The sequence below is a fragment of the Bos javanicus genome, chromosome 14, assembly GCF_032452875.1.
Source record: "Bos javanicus breed banteng chromosome 14, ARS-OSU_banteng_1.0, whole genome shotgun sequence".
NCBI lineage: Eukaryota > Metazoa > Chordata > Mammalia > Artiodactyla > Bovidae > Bos > Bos javanicus.
The window spans coordinates 16,693,835-16,717,714 of NC_083881.1; the positions used below are offsets into that span (position 1 = coordinate 16,693,835).

At 37.4% G+C, this 23,880-nt stretch overlaps 1 protein-coding gene across 2 annotated transcripts; it reads left to right on the top strand.

Moving 5' to 3' along the window:
* Nucleotides 1-314: 314 nt before the first annotated feature.
* Nucleotides 315-23,243, top strand: ZHX1 (zinc fingers and homeoboxes 1). Of its 2 annotated transcripts, none has more exons than XM_061438679.1 (4): nucleotides 315-423; nucleotides 7,204-7,320; nucleotides 16,264-19,115; nucleotides 21,638-23,243. In XM_061438679.1, exon 3 carries the CDS (start codon nucleotides 16,491-16,493, stop codon nucleotides 19,110-19,112), a length of 2,622 nt encoding a protein of 873 aa, XP_061294663.1. In that variant the 5' UTR covers nucleotides 315-423; nucleotides 7,204-7,320; nucleotides 16,264-16,490; the 3' UTR covers nucleotides 19,113-19,115; nucleotides 21,638-23,243. The 2 variants fall into 2 exon arrangements, with proteins under 2 accessions (XP_061294663.1, XP_061294662.1); XM_061438678.1 differs by having other exon boundaries at nucleotides 337-510.
* The last annotated feature ends 637 nt before the right edge of the window (nucleotides 23,244-23,880 follow it).

Here is a 23,880-nt window from a genome sequence, read left to right on the forward strand (position 1 = left end):
GCTATCACCGGCAAGGGAGCGGGGCCGCTTCAAGACCTGGAGAAGGCGGGGCTTCTGTTGACAGAGGGTGGAGCTTCCGTAGACGGGGGCGGGGCTTCTGTTGACAGAGGGGCGGGGCGGCTCCCTACCTCCCGCCGTGCGCCAATCCCGGGGGCAGAGACCTGGGTCGAACCCCAGGGGAGCAGCAGGGTCCCAGGGTAGAGAGCCAGGCGCGGAGCGGGGTGGGGGCGCGCGGAAGGCGCGCGCGCGGGAGGGCCCCGCCTCGGCCGGCTCTTCCCCTCCCCCCTCCCGCCTCCGGTCGGCTGCTGGGGCGCGCGCCTCGCCTCGCACCCCCACCCCCGACTCTCTGCGCTCCGCCGGGTCCGCCGCGCTGCCGAAGCCGTGAGCCGGCCCACCGAGCGGTTCCGGGTATAGGGTTCACAGGTCAGAGTTGACTCCCTGAAAAGTGCAGCCGGTTTGAAATGCAAGATGGCGGCGGCGGGGCTCTGAGAGGCGCGGCGGCCCCTGCAGGTAGCGGCCCGAGCGGGCTCCGCGACGAGCGGCCCAGGGAGTCCGGGGCTACGGGTGGGAACCAACAGAGCAGAGCTCGCGGCCGGCGAGGCGGGCCGGGAAGGCGAGCGGCACGCGGGCAGGACGGAGGAGGGCGGCCCCGGGGCAGAGCCCCCAGGGGGCTGAGCGCGCTCATCGCGACTGGTGGCAGGACGGACCGGCGCGGGGCGTCCGAGGGGCAAGGACCGGGCCTGCCTGGGCCGGGATCGCCGTCGGGGGACAGACCCCGAGCTTCCTCTGCGCTCTTGGGGTCTCTGCGGCTGTGGAAGGAGCTGGGGGTGGGCTTTGTAAGGGAAAATCTCAGCCCGCTTCCCTACGAGAGGACTGAGCAACTTGGGATTGTTGATGGGAGTGAGAACGGGGTCTCCTTAGAAGGGGGGCAGGCGCCGCAGGGATGGACTACCCCAGCAGTGTTGAGGATCCTAGGGGAGGGAGATCGGGAGTCCTGACCTGCTGGGGCATGTGGCTTCGTGGGGACTCAGTCTCCCTGAGAGGAGAGATTCTCTTGCTGGAGCTGAGCGCACTGGCATTGGGGTTGGAGCCCCCAAAAACCCTTTGGGGAGAGGCTGTACCCCACTTCAGGGAAGGCTGGGCACCCATTTCAGAGCAAGACTCAGAGTTGAGTCCTTAGCTCTATTATGTTTTGAAGAAGCCCTGGGACTTGAGAAGTTGATGAAAGAGAATGGAAATGTTATCCGTCCCTTTCAGGAGGGAGACTGGGAAGCTGACCAGGGACTACTGCGAGCCTTAGGGCCTGAAGGGAACAAGCTCCTGACCTTTGCGGGGAATGAGAGTCTAGGAAGGAGCTCTGAGAGGAAGGGGGTCAAACGGCAGGAAAGAAGAGCCCTGGGGGATGCCCTTTCCCTGTGTATTTACACCAAAGTTCTAGAGAAAGGGACTTAAAATTCTTTGTTCCAATACATCCCTCCCCGCCTCTCTGTGGGTAACAGTAAGGGAAAAGCAGAACCCCGAGAAGAAAAAGGCTCCGTTGCATATCCTTAGCTTAGGTTAGGGAAGGATCAAACTCTCTGGCAGGGCTTCAGTGAGAGATTCGGGATAGGAGGATTAAGAAGCGGGAAAGGGGATGGATAGAGGAGGGATGTGGGGAAGAGATTGGGCAGAGCGGGAATGCCACAGCGCTTTTCTGTCATCTCACCCCAGCTGTAAAGAAAAACAAGAAAAGGGGCTCATCTTTGCTGGGAGAAAACATGTCTGGAACACTACTGATAGAGAATTTGTATGTAACGTGTTTAAGTTGGGATTCCACGTAACTTGAAGAAGCAGTTCTTTTGGAGAGTGAGAGTTTATCTGAAAAGGGAAAATCACAGAATTGAGAAATAGAGTGGTTCCCAGTGAGGGAGGGAGAAGCAGCTTTATCCCAGGAACAGTGACTATTTGTTGGGTTGGAGTGTTTGTGTGTGCCTGACCTACAGGCACGCACCTTAAGATTCGTTAGTATTGGTCACTGTTTCTCAGTCTTTGTCTGAAAGCTTTAACTTATATTATATGGTGCTGTGTGAACTATCCTTGCTTCTGAAAAATTATCCTGAAAAAGTCGTTTGTTTTTATGCCAGTTGGTGAGGGTGACGGAATTTGGTTTTAACAGGGATATTGACCCTAGCACGTTCTTAGATTAAAAAAAAAAATGTCTTGAGTAGCAGTTCTGACTCTTGATTTTAAGCAAAAGAAATAAGTGCTGCCAGAAACAGTAATGTAGTGCTGCTGTAACAGGATGTAAAAGAAAAAAGGGCTTTCATGAGTATTTTTTTCTCTTAGTTTTTCCCCCCTTCCTCTAAGCATTTTAGGGCTAAGCAGACTGATTTTGTGCAAAGTAAGTTGTAAAAAACCTTGGGTCCTTTCATTATAGAATTGATAGTGTTTCATTTATCAGTAACTCTCTTTGTAGAGGAATCTCTTCAGATGGTTTCTTTAGTGATCAGGATTAAAATTAAAAAAAAATTTAAGACTTGGGTAACTGATGACAGCAATGATTCATAAAGATTTCTTGAACCATTCTAGTATTTTTAAAAGAGCTTTAACATCTTCAGTAGAAATGTTTTTAAAAACACCTTTCAAGTATAAACTAGTTTAGAGCTGCACATTTAGAACATTATTATTCATGTGTGCTGTTCTTTGGTTTCCCCAAGGTGCACGTAGGTCTAGTTTTATATTCAGTTCTGAACAGATTAGACTGGGTGAACCAGAAAGGCATTGCTGCCAGATGGTTTCAAAATATGGTAAGGCTGAAAACATAAATGTTCCTGTGCTGGTGAGCTCTCCTTAGTAGACGTCACTCCAATCAAGTGAGTTGATTATTTCACTGGACTGGAGGACAGTTCATGAATGATGTCCAACTATTTCACCTTTAATGATACTTCTAAGTTCTTTTTTTCAATAAATGTGAATTAAGTTTTACAATTCTTTATGTTGTTTTGTTGTTATTGTTTTTTGGGGGGTTTACAATTCTTTTGTTAGTAGGTGAGGTGGCTCACTTTGAAGGTTTTTTTCCCTATTATATTTTACATTGAGAAAGGTGATATTATGACATACTATACATTTTCTTTCTTGTAATGTTAAATTGGCACAAAAATGTGATATTTGGGACCTAGTTTGCTTTCAGTTATTGCTTTATACTTAAACGGAAGTACTCCTAAAATTACTAAAATGATTCCAAGTGTGGCTTAGGAAATAACCTTTTTATGTACATTACAGCATTGTGGATTTGGATTCAAAAGACTTCTTATTTGAATATTAACAGTGTAGAAATTTCAGTGCCTAAGCTAGTTTTTAATCTAATCGTATTCAATGAATTCAGGGAGATGTCCAGAAATATCTATTGCACTGTTTGTAGTAATAGTCAGTATGGCACATTCATTTGTATGTTTAAATTTTTTCTGACTTAAAATCTCTTAAATCATTCTGTGTAATTTCAAAAGTAACTTGAATTACATTTATTTGAAGGGAAAAAACTATGGTACTAGCCTTTAATCCTTAATATTATTGTATCCTGTTGCTCAAATATAGTCATAGTGGTAAGTAACAAGATTTGTATGACTGAAGCTGCTGATTTAGATTACCAATCAGGATATATACATTTGCATTTATGTTTTGTAGATTTGTATTTTATACAGTTAATTTATTTTTAAAGCAAATACTTAGGTAAGTTTTTATGAGGTTGCCAGGTTTTGGTCTTAAAGGGTACTTGATCTTTGCAGTTTATATAATCAGTATCCTGTAATGTATTTAAAAGTTATAAACATGGTCTTATGTATGTTTGGTCTAAACAAATAAGTGATATACTTTGGAAAAAGAAGTATGTGTGAGCAAATTAAGAATGACATTTATTCAAGGGAATCAAAATTGAATAAATCATTTTTTATGCAGGATTTTTGTTTTCAGCTTTGAAATTTAGATTTAAAAATCATATTATCAAAGCTTATCTAAAAATTAAAACATTAAAGTAGACATATCATATACATATTTATCATTTAAAATAAAATAACTTTGTCATTAAATTTTAGTGATTTAATATTTCTCTTAGTATTTCTGGCTCCCTTTTTCCTCTTCCTAAAGGTCTTTTTTTTTGTTGTGAAGAATGAAAGGACATAGGAGTATTCTGATATTTCTAAGCACTTCACTAATAATTATGTTTTTCTCCTTTACTAAGTTTATTCCCTTTACCTTCAAATGTTGTAAAAAAAAAAAAAAAGTTTGTTAAAAATTGGCTGGACTTGTACTATACTTGGCGGGGGGTTGGTGAAAAAAGAACAGTTTCTCTTTATTACTATGATAAGATTATATCAAAAGCTGTTCGTTCTGTGAAACACCCCTTAAATGTGTCATATATTAATGATTCATCTTAAGGCTTAGATCAGAGAAAATATGTGTATGTTGGGGTTGGAGGCATAAATTATGATTGATCAATGTCTACCTGTTAAAGCCAGCTTATTCTAACACTGCTTAATATGCCCAAAGCTATGAAATGGAAAATAAAATTGTTTTGTGGACTTTGAAAGAGTTTATACTGTTTCAGCATTTAGCAAATTATGTGTATGTGTGATGAGAACTCTTAGGATTCAGTCTTTTGACAACTTTCATATACATACAACAGTGTTAATTATATCTATCATGTTGTACAGTATATCCTTAGTACTTACTTAATGGCTCAGCAGGTAAAGAATACGCCTGTAAGGCAAGAGCACAGAAGACAGGGGTTCGATCCCTGAGTCAGGAAGATCCCCTGGAGAAGGAAATGGCAACCCACTCCAGTATTCTTTGCTGGAGAATTCATGGACAGAGGAGCCTGACAGGCTACAGTCCGTGGAGTAGAAAAGAGTAAGACACGACTGAGTACATGGCACATTTTAAAACTGCAAGATTGTAGATTTTGACCACCTTCATCCAATTCCCCTCCCTGAGTTCCCTACCCTGCCTCAACAACCACAAATCTGATCTTTTTTCCTATGGGTTTGTTTGTTTTTTGAAGTATAACTGACCCAGAACACTATGCCAATCTTAAAATTTAGCAAAATTTAAACAAAGACTTTTTTTGTTGTATAACTTAAAAGTTATTACCCTAAATAAGAGTCAGAAAAAGTCTAATTTGTAGGTATACCATGTGCCAGCAAATTTTCTAAGCACTTTACATGTATTATTCCTTTCAGTGCCTACAGCACCCCTATTAAGTAGATAATATCATTAGTCCCATTTTACAGATAAGGGGGCTATGCCACAGAGAGGCTAAGTGGCTTATCCAAGATCACACAGCTGGTAAGTGACAGAACTGGGATTTGAACCCATGCACTCAGATTCCAAACCCCAAATCCTTCATCTTTATGTCCTGTCCATCCTCTCCTGCCAAAATAACCAATCTGTTTTATTACATAATGTATATGGTCAAGATGACTTCTTCAATTTTTGAAGTTTAATCCCAAATTTTAAAAAGATACTTTGAATTAGAGAGGTGTCCTAAAGTAATCCCAGTATCAGAAGCTGAAATAACATCAGGTAAGTATGCTTTTCATCCAGAAATACTGAGGAACTTGTTTGATTCTCTGCTTGCAGTGTGCATGTCTTGGCAGCTCTTCTCAATAGACTCTCGTTCAGTAAAACATCTTGCAATGACTGTGTGATTTAAGAATGGATTCAAATAAGTTATCAATTTCCTATAATATTATTAATAATTCATTTTGGACAATAACCTCCCTACTTTTGGCAGCTGTTTCCTATCCTTTCTTCTAGTTCACATCCTGTAGATGGCTGGCTAAGGAGTGTCCGAACAAGGAGACACCAGGAAATGAAATTGTTGATCCTAGGCTACCAACAGAACAGGATTGCTCCACTGGGCCCACCAAGAAAATGCTCTTTTGCTTTTCATGAAAACAGTGTAACTGTTCAGTCTAAGCTTCAACTTAAGGACTGGTGTGTTTACATAATTTCTTATCTTAAAAGGGCTCTTCATAAAGTTGTGAATCAAAAAGCAGGAATCAAAAAGAAAAGGTACTGAGGGAAATCATCCTACCTAATATTCATTCACTGTGGTTTACAGAACTTTGGGGCTTGAAGAACAATAACAAAAATCTTTCAACTCTTCAAAAGCATGATTTACTGTTGTTTAATATGACAAACAGTGATAGTTTTTATTTAATTCTCCTGATTGGTTTACCTACTCTGAGTAATATACCACAGCATTTTTAGACACAAATCTGAATTTTCAAAGAATGATTTTTAGTTTGTACCATCTAATGTTTCACAATGTGCTGATTGAAAAATCATTTAGCAGTAACTTTCTTGCAAAAACAAACACCAGTCATTGTATCGGATATACCATATGTTTAGGAGTGGGGTACCACTAGTTTATTTAAGTAGTATTGGCTTGTTCCCAGCATTAATGATCCATTCCACTTAATACGTAGTAAATTAGGATACAAATGTAAGCCTAGTGAGGCTTATACATAAACATATAAACACACAACTTCTCCTACCTCTTAGTTTAACTAAGTTGTCTTTCATAACTTGTGTGGTACTAATTTTTTACAATTCTCAATTTCTTCATCTCAGCTTTCATATTATATCCTGCATATAGTCACATTTTGAAATTTTTTTTCACATTTTGAAAATCTATATTGAAATTGTGACTTGGTTATTTTATAAACCAGTCCATTCTAAAGGAGATCAGTCCTGGGTGTTCTTTGGAAGGAATGATGCTAAAGCTGAAACTCCAGTACTTTGGCCACCTCATGCGAATAGTTGACTCATTGGAAAAGACTCTGATGCTAGGAGGGATTGGGGGCAGGAGGAGAAGGGGACGACAGAGGATGAGATGGCTGGATGGCATCACCGACTCGATGGACGTGAGTTTGAGTGAACTCCGGTAGTTGGTGATGGACAGGGAGGCCTGGCGTGCTGCAATTCATGGGGTCGCAAAGAGTCAGACAGAGCGACTGGACTGGACTGAACTGAAATATATTTTTAAGTTTTCAGTTTCGCATATTTTACTGAGTTTGGCATTTTGATGATTCTTTTAAAATTTCTATGAGGAAATTAATTTTTTAAAATTATATTTACTTTTAAAAAACCAAGGCATAGGCTTAAAGTTTCCTAGTAAGACTGAATCATATCTAGAATAGTAAAGCGATATTACTTTTTTTGTAGGTGATGGCAGATAGGTACTTTGGACCTGTTAGTAATGATGGCCTGAGCTAAACACCTCCTAATCTGAAGGGACACCCTTCCGTGTCAAAGAACAGAATGGGGAGGAGACTGTGGCAGGTATGTGTTGCATCCTTCTGTTGTGGTAAAACTTGGAGACAGAATGTGCTCAGTTAATATAGTGATACTATATTTGGCTAAAGTCTTAAAAGATTTCTTTTAAAAAGCAGCAGATATATTCTTAACTCTTTTTTAAGAAATGTACTTTCAAACTTTAAAAATGTAGGAGTATTGGCTGATTTAATTTGAAAGGAAACAGCATCACACTTCTTAATAAATCTTTGTGGTATATTTAGAAGTGATTTTTCAATTAACATTTGCTGAAATCCATTGTGTATCAGGCACTGGACCTGTGGTAATTACAGTGGTAAACCAGACAAATGAAGGTCAGGAGGGTAGAGACCTTTTGTATGGGGAAATTTATCTAGAAATTTTACTGTTCTTTTTCCATATCCAGGAAAATGCTTCAGGACTTCAAGAACAGTTCCTGAAAACACATTTTCAGTATACAGATCTCTAATAATAGTTAATTACAATGATGAAATTTAAGATATTAATAAATACTTTGATTTAGGTTAAGCATACCACTATTTAAGTATATTTGTACATAATTACTTTTACATTTTACTTACTTGATATAAATTGGCTTTTTGAGAAGCATTAGATTTCATACTGTGCTATTGAAATACTTATACTTTAGTCCAGTTGTTATTGCAGATGATTCCAGAAAGTACTAGGAAAGATTCCATAACTATTAATGTGGTGGTTCACTTTCATTTTTGTGTTTTTTTACGAGTTGATATTGCCAGTATGAATTACTATTATCCTTCAAATTGAATTATTGTATCCTGAGTAAAATAGGTAGCAGTTACTTTATTTTACAAATGGGAAAGATAATGGACAGATGAATGACTTTTCAGCCTTTCAGTGATAAAGTCACTTGGAATCAAGAATAGCATTCTTGTGTTAGACTTCTGTGAAAGATTTAATACACTACCTTGAGAAAAGTAGGGGGAAATTACTTTCAGCCTAAAATAACTTTTGGATCATATCCACAAACTTTAATAATAAAGATAAGATATTTCATTATACGACAGGTTTGTGTTTCACCGTCAAATTATGTTACATACTTACCTACATGCCAGCAGAAGGTACACCACCAGGATGTCAGTGGCCTAAAGATCTTTCAAAAAAACATTTTACTCCTCAAATCTGGGGTCAGAGCTTGCCTGGAGAAATCTGTCCAACTTAGAGGCTTTTAATCTTTAGCAGCATTAAAGTCAGCTTTCTCAGGTAGAAGAAACAGGTAGAGAGGATAGAGTTTCTAAGCCTCTAAGCTTCAATTAGCATTAGCAAAGGGATCTTCTGAAATTAGATTATCTTTGGCCACAGTTTCTTAGATGTTGTTACTTGGATCACATTTACTCCTGTCTGTATTCACCTCGATACTTGAATTTGTATTATCTTGAGACTATTTTGGCAATTTTATTGAAACTTGTCTCTCAGGTAATGATTCCAGCTTACAGTAATTTTTACAAACTCTTGTGGGTACAAATTTGGGTTGTCAGATTTCTCACTTAATTTTTTTTGAGAACTTGACTATTGTTTCTAAATATTTTAACATTAACGCTTTGAAAAATGCCTCTACTGTGTAAAGACCAAAAACAAATTGTAATTAAGAAAAGTATCCTCTTGGATACCTTTTAAAAATAAAGTGGTAGATATCCTTGTTTTCATTTGGATTCATTATTCTTTGTTCCTACTATTATTTCAGGCATTCTGTGATTTTGGTAGATTTGTAACTTTTAGTTTGAATACAAACACGTAAAAGTAAGTATTTTCAGCTGGTTAAACAGAACTCTGACTCACAGAGGGAGAAGTGAAACTAAATTGAATACAGAGTCCTGAGAGTTCTCAGTGTGTGTATGAACACAGATTTCAAAGGATTCTCAGGTTGTGTATTTTAGCAGCCTTAAAAACGGTTTATTTAGTTGGTAGTAGGTCAAAACTAACATGATACTTAAAAATTATAGTTATCTTCTAAAATCTTCTAAATATTCTTATTTGACCCAGAATTGGCATAAAAAACAAAGTCTGTTTTTCTAAACATAAAATCTTACCAAAATAACATGCTTTTGTGGCTAACTAGGCCAATAAACTGTTAATCATTTAATTTAAAGTACAAGACAGCCAAAAAATAGAGGCCTAGAAATTCAGTGTAGCTATGGCCCTGTATAATTATAAAATGTTTTATGACTTTTTTTTTTGTGCTAAGCATACAGTTCGAAACAATCCATTAACTTTTTAGAGTGTATTACATTGAGAACCTATTTTTAAGTCTCTTTTAAAATATAGAACATCATTATAATGTAGTTTTCTCTTATAGAGAAGTAATGGTTCTAAGTTCAGATTTGCACTTGTCTATCTTTATAAGAAGTATGCCATTTTCTCCTGAATTCCACCACAGAACTAATTATTTGAAATGAATTTATCACCCTTGTTTTGTTTCTAGATAGTCTACAAATTTAGATGTACACTATTCATACATAAAACTGATTTGTTACAATAGAAGTACAGATAAATTGGTAAATATTCATTAAACATCCATTGCTATATTTTAATAAACAGTGTTTTATATGAGAATGTTTTTGAGCATGTTTTAATATTTTAATGACTAAAGTAATTTTGTTTGTAAGGATTTTACCAGTGAAAACAAGCTCAGTTGTTTTGTGTAGCTCCTCAGTAAATGAGTGCTTAATGAAGGAAAATGTATGCTATAATACAAAATATAGATATATTTTAAAGCTTTTTTCCCCCAACAAATATTAATAGGCACTGTGTTTGGCCCTGGGGATATAGTGAAGAGCTAAAGAGACGTTCTTACCGATCACGTAAGAAGAACTACTTTTAGAACTGCCCCAAAGTTTTATACTGTGATGAAATAAATTTTGTTTCCATTAAATGCTTTTCTGCAGGGAAAATTTGATGTAATTCATGAATTAAGAATCATGAATTGATTAAGGAGCATCTGACCTTCAGGAGAAGAGCCAGTACACAGAACCATGGAAATTGGCTTGGCCTAAATCTATTCTCTGGAGACTAGGGGTGCTCTTGCGGACTCTTAGAACCAGTCTGAGTTCTCTACTGTGGGACAGCAGCCCTCCAAAATGTCTGGAATACATCTGAATGCTATACATACTCAGAGATTCCTCCTCCCTCTGAAAAAATGTTTAGGTAGCACGTGTTTTGGCTTTAAGTAAATTTTGTTTCCAGCTTGAGACAAATGACCACAAAAATAGTTTAGCCTATTTGCAATTTTAAGGCCTTGAAACTATTGTTTTGTTTTGTTTTTAGAATATTTACTCATTTATTTGGCTGCTCCCAGTCTAGCAGGATCTTTAGTTGTGGCGTGCGGGATCTATTTCCCTGACCAGGGATGGAACCCGGGCCCCCTGTGTTGGGAACATGGAGTCTTAGCCCCTGGAGCACCAGGGAAGTCCCTGCTTGTTGTATTTTGTAATCAAGCAATGTCATACCACTATTAAAGAAAACGTAACTACCACACACACCATGAAAATTTCATCCATAATCTCATGTGAAATTTTCATTTTTTAGTGTTTTCATCTAGTCTTTGTCCACCATGCATACATATTCTCCCATAGTTATTTTATGGTCAGTATGCAGAGTTTGTTCTGATTATTAAAAATTTAACAGTAAATGGATACTTTGCCATATGCTTTACTTTTTTGAATATCATTTTTAATGGCAGTATAATTGATTGATTATTTTTTAACATCTTTCTCTACTGAAAGGTTAACTGAAAATGGTGTTAAAACATAATTATATTTACAGTGCTATATGCATATAGTGCATAGTTTTTTTCTTTTATGGGCAGATTTCACTTTAATTATGTTTTAACTGCAGAGCCACCTAGCTCTTCAGTTGTGCAACTGGACTCTAACCCTCTTTTACAGGTAAATAGTGCAAGGTTTCCCAAATTGATTTTAAGCTGTTTTGAGTTGACCTTCAAAGAGAGGATGAGATGCCTATCAGCTAATAGTGATTTCTGTATGGCAGTTTTCCTGTCTCAGCCCCATTACACCGTAATGAGATGTATTGAAACCGCATCATGGCAGTTCTTACTCTGTATTTTTACCCCTTTTGCTTTTATATTCAATTTGTGTGCCTTGTCATCTGATTAAGCTGCATGAGAGACAGAAAGAAAGAGAATAATAGTATATAAAAGGTATTTATTCATTCCCCAAATAATTTTCAGGGACTGGAACATAGCATTAATTAGGCACCTACTGTATACTAGTGTGTGGGAAGCGTTTTTATTTGATCAGTATCTGAGGTGGGATACCTCTGTTTATTTTCTCCAGGGCAGCCTTCTCTGCTTCTTTTCTAGAAGTCTCCTGTAATGTGCTTATATAGTTCTCAGGACCTCTTCTCATTGCATTGATCATAGTCATTCTAATTGCTTAAGCCTGTTTTCCTTGTTAACAGCTAGAACCTGGCAGACCAGAGACTATCTGTCCTGTTGACTGCTGTAATCCGAGTGCCCAACACAGTGCCTGACACATAGTTGACCTTCAATACATAGTTGGTCAGTGGATTTGTTGAACTGAAGAATCTTGGTATTATAGATGAGAAAGCTGAGGTTGATACTGGGCAACTTTTCCAGTCACCTAACTACTGAGTACAGAGGAGACTCTAAAACCTGTGGTTTTAGCCTTTACCACAAAGCCTCTGTGAATTTATTCCCTTGGGTGGGTTTCTTCTTCCATGAAGAATGGGAAGATTGTACTGAGGTCCCTGCTTCCCCTCAAATTATGACTATAAAATAAGGACCACGAGGCTGCCTTTATTTGTGCTTTATTTTTAGGTTGTATACATAATAATAGAATTGAGCCATTGAACCAAATCTTGAGGCACTTTTGGAAGTTCTCAATCTCCCTTTAGAAATATGTTAAATAATGTACTGATTATGGTTTTGTTAGCAAAAGATGGGCAGTTTTAGGAGTAAAGAGGAGTAAAGAGGAAAGAGTATTTCCCAGGTCTATGTAGTTGCATATAGAAGTAACCCAGGTTGAGACAACTTAGGATACCCAAGATAATCGGATTTTTAGTCTTTTGCATTACTGAGGATTTTTAAAAAGCTTTTCTTTTAAGTAACTTATTTATAGTTTTAAAATTATACATTTAATGTAAAATTTTTAATTTAAATTAATTTAATTTATAATTTTAAATTTTCCAATTCCTCAAAAACCAATGCTTTCAAAGGGAAAAAGCACAGCTGTATGTATATATCATTAGGTTATAATATATGCATATTTTATTATTTTCATGACTTTAGCAAAAATACTCTGAAAATTGTATATCTGTTTCAGTTCTTACAAACTGACCATTCTGAGCTAGGGAGCTATAAGGAAAAGAAATAAAAGTAACAACTTGGTAGCATATTCCTATATTTATACTAGATAGGATGAAAAGTAAGTTTAACCCAGGAGCTACAGAACCAGAATAATAAAAGTATCTTAGCTCCTCCAGTTTCTCTTCTGTATCTCTTATTAGTAGGGGCTACTCTATTCTATCCCAGGGTGCTCCACGCCTGTCTTTTACAGTGAAACAGCCTAAAAGGACACATTAAATTCACTTTAGGTATCACATTTCATGGCTTAGCACTGCCAAGCTGAGGATTTATGATGAAACTACTTATGTTTTTAAGTCAAAGTCTTCAAACACATCTCAGAACCCATCAGAGGTGAAAGCAGGGATTGTGGGGTCCATGGGATGGGGTCAGGAGTTAGTTAAGCTTCTCCACTTCTCCAATCAGATAGCTATATTCTTTAATCAGTTTTATACTTGGGCTCCTCATAGAATTTTGTCTGAAGAAAGGGCTTTCTTATAACAAAAAGTTTGAAAACCACCACTTCAAGAAATACAGTCTCAAGAAAAACTCCTCTATTAAGACTTTCAGCTCTTAATATACCCCATCTAAATATCATCTAAGGTTCTAGGAGAATAGCTTACTCCCCTGCCTTTCAGTAGTTCTCCTTCACTGTCAGAAATGTGGGTGGTGCTCATTTGTTACTCTTCCACTTACTTATTTGAGGAAATCCTTGTTTCTAATGAGAAAAAAAATGATCAAAAATAGTAGTGTTCCCTATTAAATTGAATAGGAAAGATAGAATTATCTTAGTTTATAGCACTTACTTAAGAAATCATTTTAAATCTCAGTGATGGATTTATGTTCCCTTAGAAATCAAAGATTTTTTTATAGAAAAAACGACACTTTTAAAAATTAATTCTTTTTTGGAGTATAAGGCTTCTCTGGTGGCTCAGTGGTGAAGAATCCACCTGCAGTGCAGGAGACAGGAGTTCAGTCCCTGGGTTGGGAAGATCCCCTGGAGGAGGATATGGCAATCCACTGCAATATTCTTGCCTGGGAAATGCCATGGACAGAGGAGCCTGGCGGGCTACAGTCCATAGGGTTGTAGGAGAGTCGGATACCACTTAGCAACTAAACAACAATAGTTTCTTCACACTTTTGTGTTAGTTTCTACTGTACAGCAAAGTGTATCAGCCATACATATACGTGTATCCCTCTGTTTTGGATTTCTTTCCCATTTAGGTCACCACAGAGTACTGAGTGGAGTTCCCTGTGCTGTATAGTACCCTCTCATTAGCTACATATTTTATACATAACATCAATAGTGTATATGTGTCAATCCCAGTCTCCCCATCCATCCCACTCCTGCCAACAATGACAGTTTTGAGAGTGGGTTTTGGACTGTTGATATTACTATTATTACTAAACTGATGCTCTTTATTTTGTAATATGGGAAATCAGAGAATACGAGACAGTTAGTCCAACTTTTCGTCTGTTGCTTGGATACATCAAATGGAAATGTAGTATGATTTGAATAATCCTAGTAAGAAGGATCTTAGCACCTTCAAAGGTACAGGATATTCTCTCTTTGGACAGCTCTGTTTCCTTAAAATGTTTCTCCTTTTACTGAGTCATGGAGACCTAGTTTTGCTTTATAATCATTGACATAAACTTTTTCTCCTCAGTTCAGCTAGGACAAGGACTATGTTAGTAAATGAAAATAGTTCCTTTGTGGTAGAAAATAACTGATACCATTTATTGTAGTCATTTTCATTTGTTTTAGACTTTAGAAGCACACCAACTTTAACCGATTTAGCATCAAAATTTTATTTTAACTATTTTGGGTACAAAAGTATTAAAATGTATTCATATGAAAATATTTCACTTTTTCTTGATGATTCAAGGTTTTCCTTGTGAATTTTAGCTTTGTTCACTATAGTGATGCCTTTAGGGCATTTTGAGTTTTATAGGACTCTTTCTGTTCATTCTAGTTCAGGTTGGAGGTAGCATTTTTGGGGGGGTGGGGAGGGGGACAGGCCACTCGGCTTGCAGGATCTTAGTTCCCCAACCAGGGGTTGAACCTAAGCCATGACAGTGAAAGTACTGAATCCTAACCACTAGACCACTAGGGAACCCTATTTCAGGTTAATCAACTTTTAGTGAGTCCTTACTTCCAGGCTTCTTTTTTTTTTTTTTCCAAGTCAAAGATTTTTTATTTATTTATGGCTGCACTGAGTCTTTGTTTTTGCATGCAGGCTTTCTCCAGTTGCAGTGTATGGGCTTTTCATTGCAGTAGCTTCTCCTGCTGTGGAGCATGGGCTCTAGGCGCAAAGGCTTCAGTAGCTGTGGGTCCCGGGCTCTAGAGCACAGGTTCAGTAGTTGTGGTTCTCAGGCTTAGTTGTCCTGTGGTATGTGGGATCTTCCAGGACCAGGGATTGAACCTGTGTCCCCTGCATTGGTAGGCAGGTTCTTTACCACTGAACCACCAGGGAAACCCCCTTTCAGGCTTCTGTATACCAAAGATACAGAAATAAATGAGAAGTCAGTCAAGACAACTCAGCTGAGAGAGCTAGATTGAAGGTATAAAAGGAAACTGACTCCATCCAGAGTTTCAAGAGCTTTGTTATGTCTCAGTAAAGCTATTCCTTTAAAAAAGAAGAAAAAAAATAAAGAGACTGGAGGTTTCACGACAGAAATGCAACATTCCTCTGGTACAATATAGTAAGTGATGGACTAGAAAATAAGCCGGAAAGGAGGTTGGCCCAAGCTAAGGGTGATCTCTAGGACAGATCTGAGAGATCATCACACCCAGTGTGTGCACAAAGAAGCGTCCATACACAAGGATTGGCCTGCGTGGGAGTCCCTGGAACAGCGATCATTTGTGCTCTGTGCCTAAGACATAAGGAAATAGGAGTCAGGAGAGAGATGGTAGAAAATTCAGGTTGCAGTCAGGACGTGGAGGGAGCTACATGGGGCCTTAGAAGTTTGAACTTCATTCTTTCAGCATTAGGGACCCATTAGAAGCTTTGAGTCAGGAAACTGATATGATTAGACATGTTTTACAAATTCTGATAGCATTGTGGAGAATGATGAAGATAATATTTCTGAAACCTTGGTCATTAATATTCTACCTTTGCTGCTTTTGCCATACTTGGGCATGCTTTTAGAATGGTAAGACAGACCAGGAAGAACAGGGCATAACTGATGGATTGAATTTCTTATACACTTAGTGGTCATAGTTTTGAGTATCTGTGGCTACTTTTTATAATTTTAAAGTTCCTCCCCTGTTAACAGATTATCATTTCACATTGAGAGTGCCTGCCAAAGGAGACACTTTCTTCCTCTTCCCTTCTGATATATAGCCGGCTGGCTGAAAAATCCAAATACACACAAGCCTGCAGGCTGACCCATCAGGTATAGTACCTGACCATCAGTGAGCTGGCTTGGAGACATCTGTTTTGATCCTCAGAGAAATTTTTTTCTGGTTCTAGTTTTATTCTGCATCTTTACAGCTGAGCTCTCCAACTTCACGTAAGTGAAATAGAGCTGTAATTTGTTGAAAAGATCATAACCACTCATTTTAAAACATTTTTTAATTTATCTTAATATAGGTGATTGGAGTTGTGCTTCAAAAATTTCAGCAGTTCTGCAGTATTTTATTTGCCAACCATAAGCTCTTTACTTGATTGCACCATGAAAAAGCTGCTAATGAGACTTGCTGAGCACAAAGACAGACTTGAAGAACCAAAAGCCATTGTTTTCAAATGAAGGATACTGAACAGTTTTAAGCCCCAATGCTTTTTAATCACCACTGAGATTTTCCCCCCATAACATCAGAATGGCAAGCAGGCGAAAGTCTACAACACCCTGCATGGTCCTTGCCAGTGAACAGGATCCAGACCTCGAGTTGGTATCAGATTTGGACGAAGGTCCGCCTGTACTTACACCCATAGAAAACACCAGAACAGAGAGTGTCTCAAGTGATGAAGAAGTTCATGAGTCCGTGGATTCTGACAATCAGCAAAATAAAAAAGTTGAAGGTGGCTATGAATGTAAATACTGTACTTTCCAAACTCCAGATCTAAATATGTTTACTTTTCATGTGGATTCAGAACATCCCAATGTAGTGCTAAATTCATCCTATGTTTGTGTTGAATGCAATTTTCTTACCAAAAGGTATGATGCACTTTCTGAGCATAATCTGAAATATCACCCAGGAGAAGAGAATTTTAAGTTGACTATGGTAAAACGAAATAACCAGACAATCTTTGAACAAACAATAAATGATCTGACTTTTGATGGTAGTTTTGTTAAGGAGGAGAATTCAGAGCAAGCTGAATCTACAGAAGTTTCTTCTTCAGGAATATCTATCAGTAAAACTCCTATCATGAAAATGATGAAAAATAAAGTGGAGAACAAACGGATTACAGTTCATCGTAATTCAGCTGAGGACATTCCAGAAGAGAAAGAGAATGAAATCAAACCAGACCGTGAAGAAACTGTGGAAAATCCAAGCTCTTCGGCTTCTGAATCGAATACAAGTACTTCTGTTGTAAACAGAATCCACCCACATGCTGCCAGCACGGTTGTGGCCCCGGCAGCAGTTCTTCCTGGGTTAGCACAGGTGATCACGGCAGTATCAGCTCAGCAGAATTCCAGTTTGATTCCCAAAGTCCTAATCCCTGTTAATAGCATTCCTACCTACAATGCTGCATTGGATAACAACCCCCTTTTGCTTAACACCTACAACAAATTCCCTTATCCAACAATGTCAGAGATAACTGTTCTTTCTGCTCAAGCAAAATATACAGAGGAACAGATCAAGATATGGTTTTCAGCCCAACGTCTAAAACACGGTGTTAGCTGGACTCCCGAGGAAGTAGAGGAGGCAAGAAGGAAACAGTTCAACGGAACAGTACACACTGTACCTCAGACCATAACTGTCATTCCCACCCACATCTCCGCGGGGAGTAATGGTTTACCATCCATCTTACAGACATGCCAAATAGTTGGCCAGCCGGGTCTGGTCCTCACACAAGTAGGTGGCACGAACACCTTGCCAGTAACGGCACCTATAGCCTTGACAGTGGCAGGGGTTCCAAATCAAACAAATGTACAGAAAAGTCAGGTCCCCACTACTCAGCCGACCACAGAAACCAAGCCAGCAACAGCAGCAGTCCCATCCGCTCAGCTGGTCAAACACGAAGCCACGTTGGCAAACCCTGATTCGTTTGGCATTCGGGCTAAAAAGACTAAAGAGCAGCTGGCAGAATTAAAAGTCAGCTACCTGAAGAATCAGTTTCCCCATGATGCTGAAATTATCAGACTGATGAAAATCACAGGACTGACCAAAGGAGAGATTAAAAAATGGTTTAGTGACACAAGGTACAACCAGAGAAATTCAAAGAGTAATCAGTGCTTACATCTCAACAATGACTCCTCTGCCACTATCATCATAGACTCGAGCGATGAAACCACAGAATCCCCAGCTGTTGTGACTTCACAGCAGAAACAGTCCTGGAATCCTTTTCCCGACTTTACTCCCCAGAAGTTTAAAGAGAAGACAGCGGAGCAGCTTCGTGCCCTGCAGGCAAGTTTTCTCAACAGCTCTGTACTTACAGAAGAAGAACTAAATAGGTTAAGAGCGCAAACCAAACTCACCAGAAGGGAAATTGATGCTTGGTTTACAGAGAAGAAGAAATCAAAAGCTTTAAAGGAAGAGAAAGTGGAAGTAGAGGAAAGCAATGCAGGTAGTTCCAAAGAAGAAGCTGGAGAAACTTCTCCTGGAGATGAAACTAGTGCACCTAAGTCAGGGAGTACTGGCAAGATATGTAAAAAAACACCCGAGCAGCTGCACATGCTTAAAAGTGCATTTGTCCGAACACAGTGGCCGTCACCAGAAGAGTATGACAAGTTGGCTGAAGAAAGCGGGCTTGCTAGAACAGACATAGTTAGTTGGTTTGGGGACACCCGTTATGCTTGGAAAAATGGAAACTTAAAATGGTACTACTACTATCAAAGCGCCAATTCAAGTAGCATGAATGGTCTGTCTTCTCTTAGGAAAAGGGGGAGAGGGAGACCAAAAGGCAGGGGGAGAGGAAGACCTCGCGGGCGGCCCAGAGGAGGCAAGAGAATGAACAACTGGGACAGGGGGCCGTCCCTCATCAAATTTAAAACTGGAACTGCAATACTTAAGGATTATTACCTGAAGCACAAATTTCTTAATGAGCAAGACCTCGATGAACTTGTTAACAGATCACATATGGGTTACGAGCAGGTCAGAGAATGGTTTGCCGAAAGACAGAGAAGATCGGAGTTAGGTATAGAATTATTTGAGGAAAACGAGGAGGAAGATGAAGTTATTGATGATCAGGAAGAGGAGGAAGAAGAAACAGATGACAGTGACACTTGGGAACCCCCACGACATGTGAAGCGGAAGCTTTCTAAATCAGATGACTGAAATGTAAGTTTTTAATCTGAATGTATATTCACCGACCACATACGTTTAGAACAGCCACCTTATATCTGTCATCTTCACCTTTGACAGTGTTTTTTCTAAAATATTTTCTCTGATGCCCAATAAGAGGGCTAGGTGCCATGAGTGTAGCCCAAGAGATACATGATTATCATGTGTAGCCTGATTTTATGTTGATTTTTATATAGAGTTTAATGTTCCCTGAATTATTTATTTTTTATGTGAAATGGTTTTTTTTGCTTTGTTTTAAGGGAAAGTTACCCATTCTCCAAGAAGAAAGACTGGTGGCGGGTTGGAGATTAACACATACTAAAGATAACTAAAATGTATATTTTTCTTGCAAGCTTCCTTCACTTTTTGCTTATTTAAGAAAAGAATTAAAAAATGAAAACTAAAAAGAGGGGGGAAAGTATACTGAAGGAAGGACTTACCACAGGGGTGATAATTGCTTAGTTTTAGGGAACTAGGTGAAAATGGGTATCTTTTTTAATGTTTTATTGCCCCCAAACTATCAGATTTTTAACTAGAGTTTAAAATGCTTTATGCGTTAAAATTACTCAATATTTTTCTATTAAAAGCCAAAGATCTGTTTTAAGCAATATATAATTTCATATTCACTTAGGTGGCATCTGTCTTTGAAAACCGTGATATAAATTATTTCTGTTGTAGAGATCAGTGGTAAATAACAGATTTGATATTAACTCATTTGCATAAAATGTCTTTTCGTTACTTAATATAAAACAAACTTGCCACGAGCAAAAACACATCAGTAAGTTAAAAATATCTCTCTGTAGGCATAAAAGTGCAAGAAAATGTGCTTTATATTTGAAAGGTTTGGCACATTCCTTGAATCTTAATTCTATTACAGATTGGATTAATTAAAATTTCACTGTAGTTGCAAATCCGATACCTGATTTGGAATTAGAATTCCAATTCTGAATACTTTCAGAATTCAGTAGCATAGTTTGTTTCTTTTCTGCTCTCTGGTTTGGCATGTTCTAGGATAAGTCTATACTTCTTAAAAAATAGTGCAGTTGTCATGAAGTGTTTTGGTCTGTCCATCAGTAGTCCAAAAGCATCTTGTTGACAAAAATCATTGCAGTATTTTCAAATAGCAGGGGAGGGAAAAAAGACCCTCCTCATATGAACATATGTACTTATTTCCATAGCTTTTTGCATCTCTACCCCATCCTCTACTTTTATGCTCTATTCTGCACAGAATTTCCTTAATTTCCGCACACCTTCCTTCATGGTTTTATTTATTTTAACAGTTATTTATAGAGAGCTTAATAAGTACTAGGCACTATTCTTATTGCTTAGCAGTCTTTTTCCAGATTTTCTTTCATTAATAGTTTTTTTTTTTTTCAGACAGAAAAATGTACATATTTTAGAATGAATCTCATTCCAGGTTTTAGAGCATAAATGTATCCTCATGAGTCACAAGAAGTTAAGCAGTCTTGTATGGCTATATCCTGAAACACCGACATCCATTTCCTTACGTCAGAAACCTTCAGGACAGGCTTGCTTCTAACACAGATGCAGAAAATATTTTTAACAGGCTTTTTTTATTGCTAAACATAAGAATGTGCACTCAGCCAAGATTACATCAACAGATTTGTTGCTGCAGTGAATTGTTGTTGTTGTGTTGTAGTAACCTCTGCGGTGATTTTGGAAGGAGTTAGAATCTTATTCTAAAAATAATGTGAACTTTTTTCTATAGCATAGTTTGACCTTACTTTTAAGTTTGTGGATGGTTCTTAAGCTATATATGTATATGTTAATGAACACTATGATCAGAAGATTCACACAAAGCCATGGTTTTCAAAAAAGTTGCATAATGTACATTTACCTGACTTTAGTGGTACATACATTGGGATGCCCTGCTTTTAAAATATGCAGAAGTCTAAAACTATAAAACCCATTAATCAGCAAGTTATTGGCTTAACAAAATAATTTTTCATCTTATGAAATGATACACCATAAATTTCATTTAAATACTTCTTCGTTTAAGTATGGTTTATTTACAAATAAAGGTAACCAAAACCTTTCCAAAATAGTTACAGGAAAAAGTGGTAAATATATACCTCTTTTTTCACAAGTTAGCCCTGTATATAAATAAAAAAGGATATAAGAGTCTTTAGATTTCATAGTCTGTTTATTATAAATATAGTACTTATTTTACTAACCTTATAGTAAATAGGATTTACTATATTTTATATCACATATATTATAATCCTATGAATATCTTTTTTATAAATTATTACATGTAGGTGAAAAATGTCTATAAGCAAATCTGGTATATGCAAAACATATACACTGGAGTTGCACAGAAAATCTACTGCATTATATGTTAATAAGATACATGTGGCAAGTGATCTCAGGATTACTAAGCGAATACAGAGGATGCATTTTAATGGCTAATTTATATCATTTTTGTTCCTAAAAGTGGAAAATGTTAAAATATGGTTATCTTAAAAAGTTTAGTTTTTTATTATGTTTTTCTTTTATAGCTGCCTAATACGTTGGAGGAGAATCAATTCTTCAACTCCAGATGTCTGATTTACTGTGAATGGCCCAATCTTTGATGACATTGAAAACGTTTGGGGGCATATACAATCTCAAAAAATAGGATCCAATACCCAAAAGAAATGGAATTCAGTGTTGTGCCAAAGTTAAACTACTGCAAATGGCAGAAGTCCTACAATGTACATAGAACACTAATTAAAAAAACAACTTGTAAAAATTCAGATTTTAATACAGTACATTTTTATTCTGATATGATGGAGACATTCTGATTCTTAGACTTTCTGAGGGAGTTTAATGACCACTAGAGCTTGTCCTCATATTTTTTTCAGCTTAATACTGTATGTCTCGTAAGATGGGCCTTATTGCCTGTATTCTTTGATATGTGATTAAGCCTATAGCTTTCAGTGACCAAACATTTTACAGAGTAAAAATTGTTAGGAGCAGGAAAAAGAAAAATCTGATTTATTTCTATGTCTCATTTATCAGGCCCTGCACTAAGATTAAGAGTTGTGCATGGGTTTATATAATTTCAATGTATGTAAAAAACTATTGACACATGTTGGAGCAAAGAGGTTTTGTGGTATCATTGGCGCTTAATGATTGGACCTTTCATTGAACACATTCATGGATACCACTATTACTACTTGTAATACTCCATTACTGTTTTTCATTAGAAACTGAATTAGCTTTTTTTTTTAAACTGAACATAATCAGTACTGAAGAAGGGAAAGAAACTGGCATAGGAATTTCAAGAGGGTTAAACTCTGAAATAAACGTTGTACCAAAAATGTGAAAAGGAATCATGTAGTAAATATTAACTTACTCTTTTCTTACAACCATAGAGAAATCAGAAATGTTTGTACAGGTGTCAGATCAGAGCTTTCAAAAATTATCTTTCGGTGAAATTCTACTTTGTGTAACAGTTTCAGTGAATAAAGAAAAAGAATTCTGAACTGATCAGAATGAGTTAAAACTTAGCTCTTCACTTATGAATTATGGGAGTGTCAACTGTTAACTCTTGCCATTTCAGGAGACTGAAAGTTCCTCCTAACTCATAAACTTTGTAAAGACCGGTGCTGTTCATTCGTGTTGAGAAGGATCCTTTTCTTTGTGACTATAGGACCATTTTTCAAAATGTGCTTTCTTCATAGAAGAAATGTTCAGTTTCATTAGCTTTGGATTTTAAGATGTTTTTCTGAATGACCAGATGTAGTGGGCTTGGCCAGTTTATTTTATCTAATTTAATGAATAATAAATATTAAGCTCTTGTTTTTACCTTAATGTTTTGTCAGCTAATGAAAATGTTATGAAAAAGCCTTGACTATGCATGCTGCTTTCATTTTTATAAACTTTTCATTTTTAACTATAGCTTTATTAGTAATTCCAAAATGCTGCAATTTAGCTGATTTCTTCACTCAGACAGCTGGCTTTGTGGGTGGCTTTTTCATACTACTGTTAACTTTTTAAAGAGAAGCAATGTAAAGACTGTAACAATTTAATGCACTAAACTGTTCTTTCTTTTACACGTTTAAAAACTTCTTAAAGCACTCTGTATTATAAAGATTAAATTGCTCCCTTTTTTAAACCATTGCCAATGTGGTCTGAGTTTTGTTTGACAATAATTTTAATGTTTTCAAAATTTGAAATGTCAAGTATTGGAAATGAAACCTTTGAATATATTTATATTATGTCTCCCTTGCAATATGTTAATTTTGTATAGCTGTAAATAACTATTAGTAATTTTCCCCATCTCTTTTATAGACTTGGCACTTTGCTCTGATGTTTGCTAGCTTTTAAATATATTTATTTGACAGAGCAAAGAACTTTTCTCTCCTGGTTGACTGTGTCCTTGAATACAAAATAAAAAATTAGCAGTGATTAGTAGTTTTCAGTGATTTTTTTCATTTTTTAATGTGGTAAAATATAGTAAAATTTGCCATTATATCCATTTTTAAGTGTACAGTTCAGTGGCATCAATTATCTACACAATGTTGGACAACCATTGCTACTATTTCCAGAACTTTTCATCATCCCAAACAGAACTCTGTAACTGTTAAGGAATAACTTTCCATTGCCCCTCTTCCCATAACCCCTGATAACCTTTAATCTACTTTCTAGATTATTTATGAATTTGCCTATTCTTGATATTTCAAATAAGTGAAGTCATACAATCCTTGTCCTTTTGTGTCTGAATTATTTCATTTAGCATAATGTTTTCTAAGTTCAT

Bases quoted from the DNA above. Each gene is read 5' to 3' on its own strand.
- ZHX1 (XM_061438679.1), top strand. From the start codon at position 16,491: ATGGCAAGCAGGCGAAAGTCTACAACACCCTGCATGGTCCTTGCCAGT.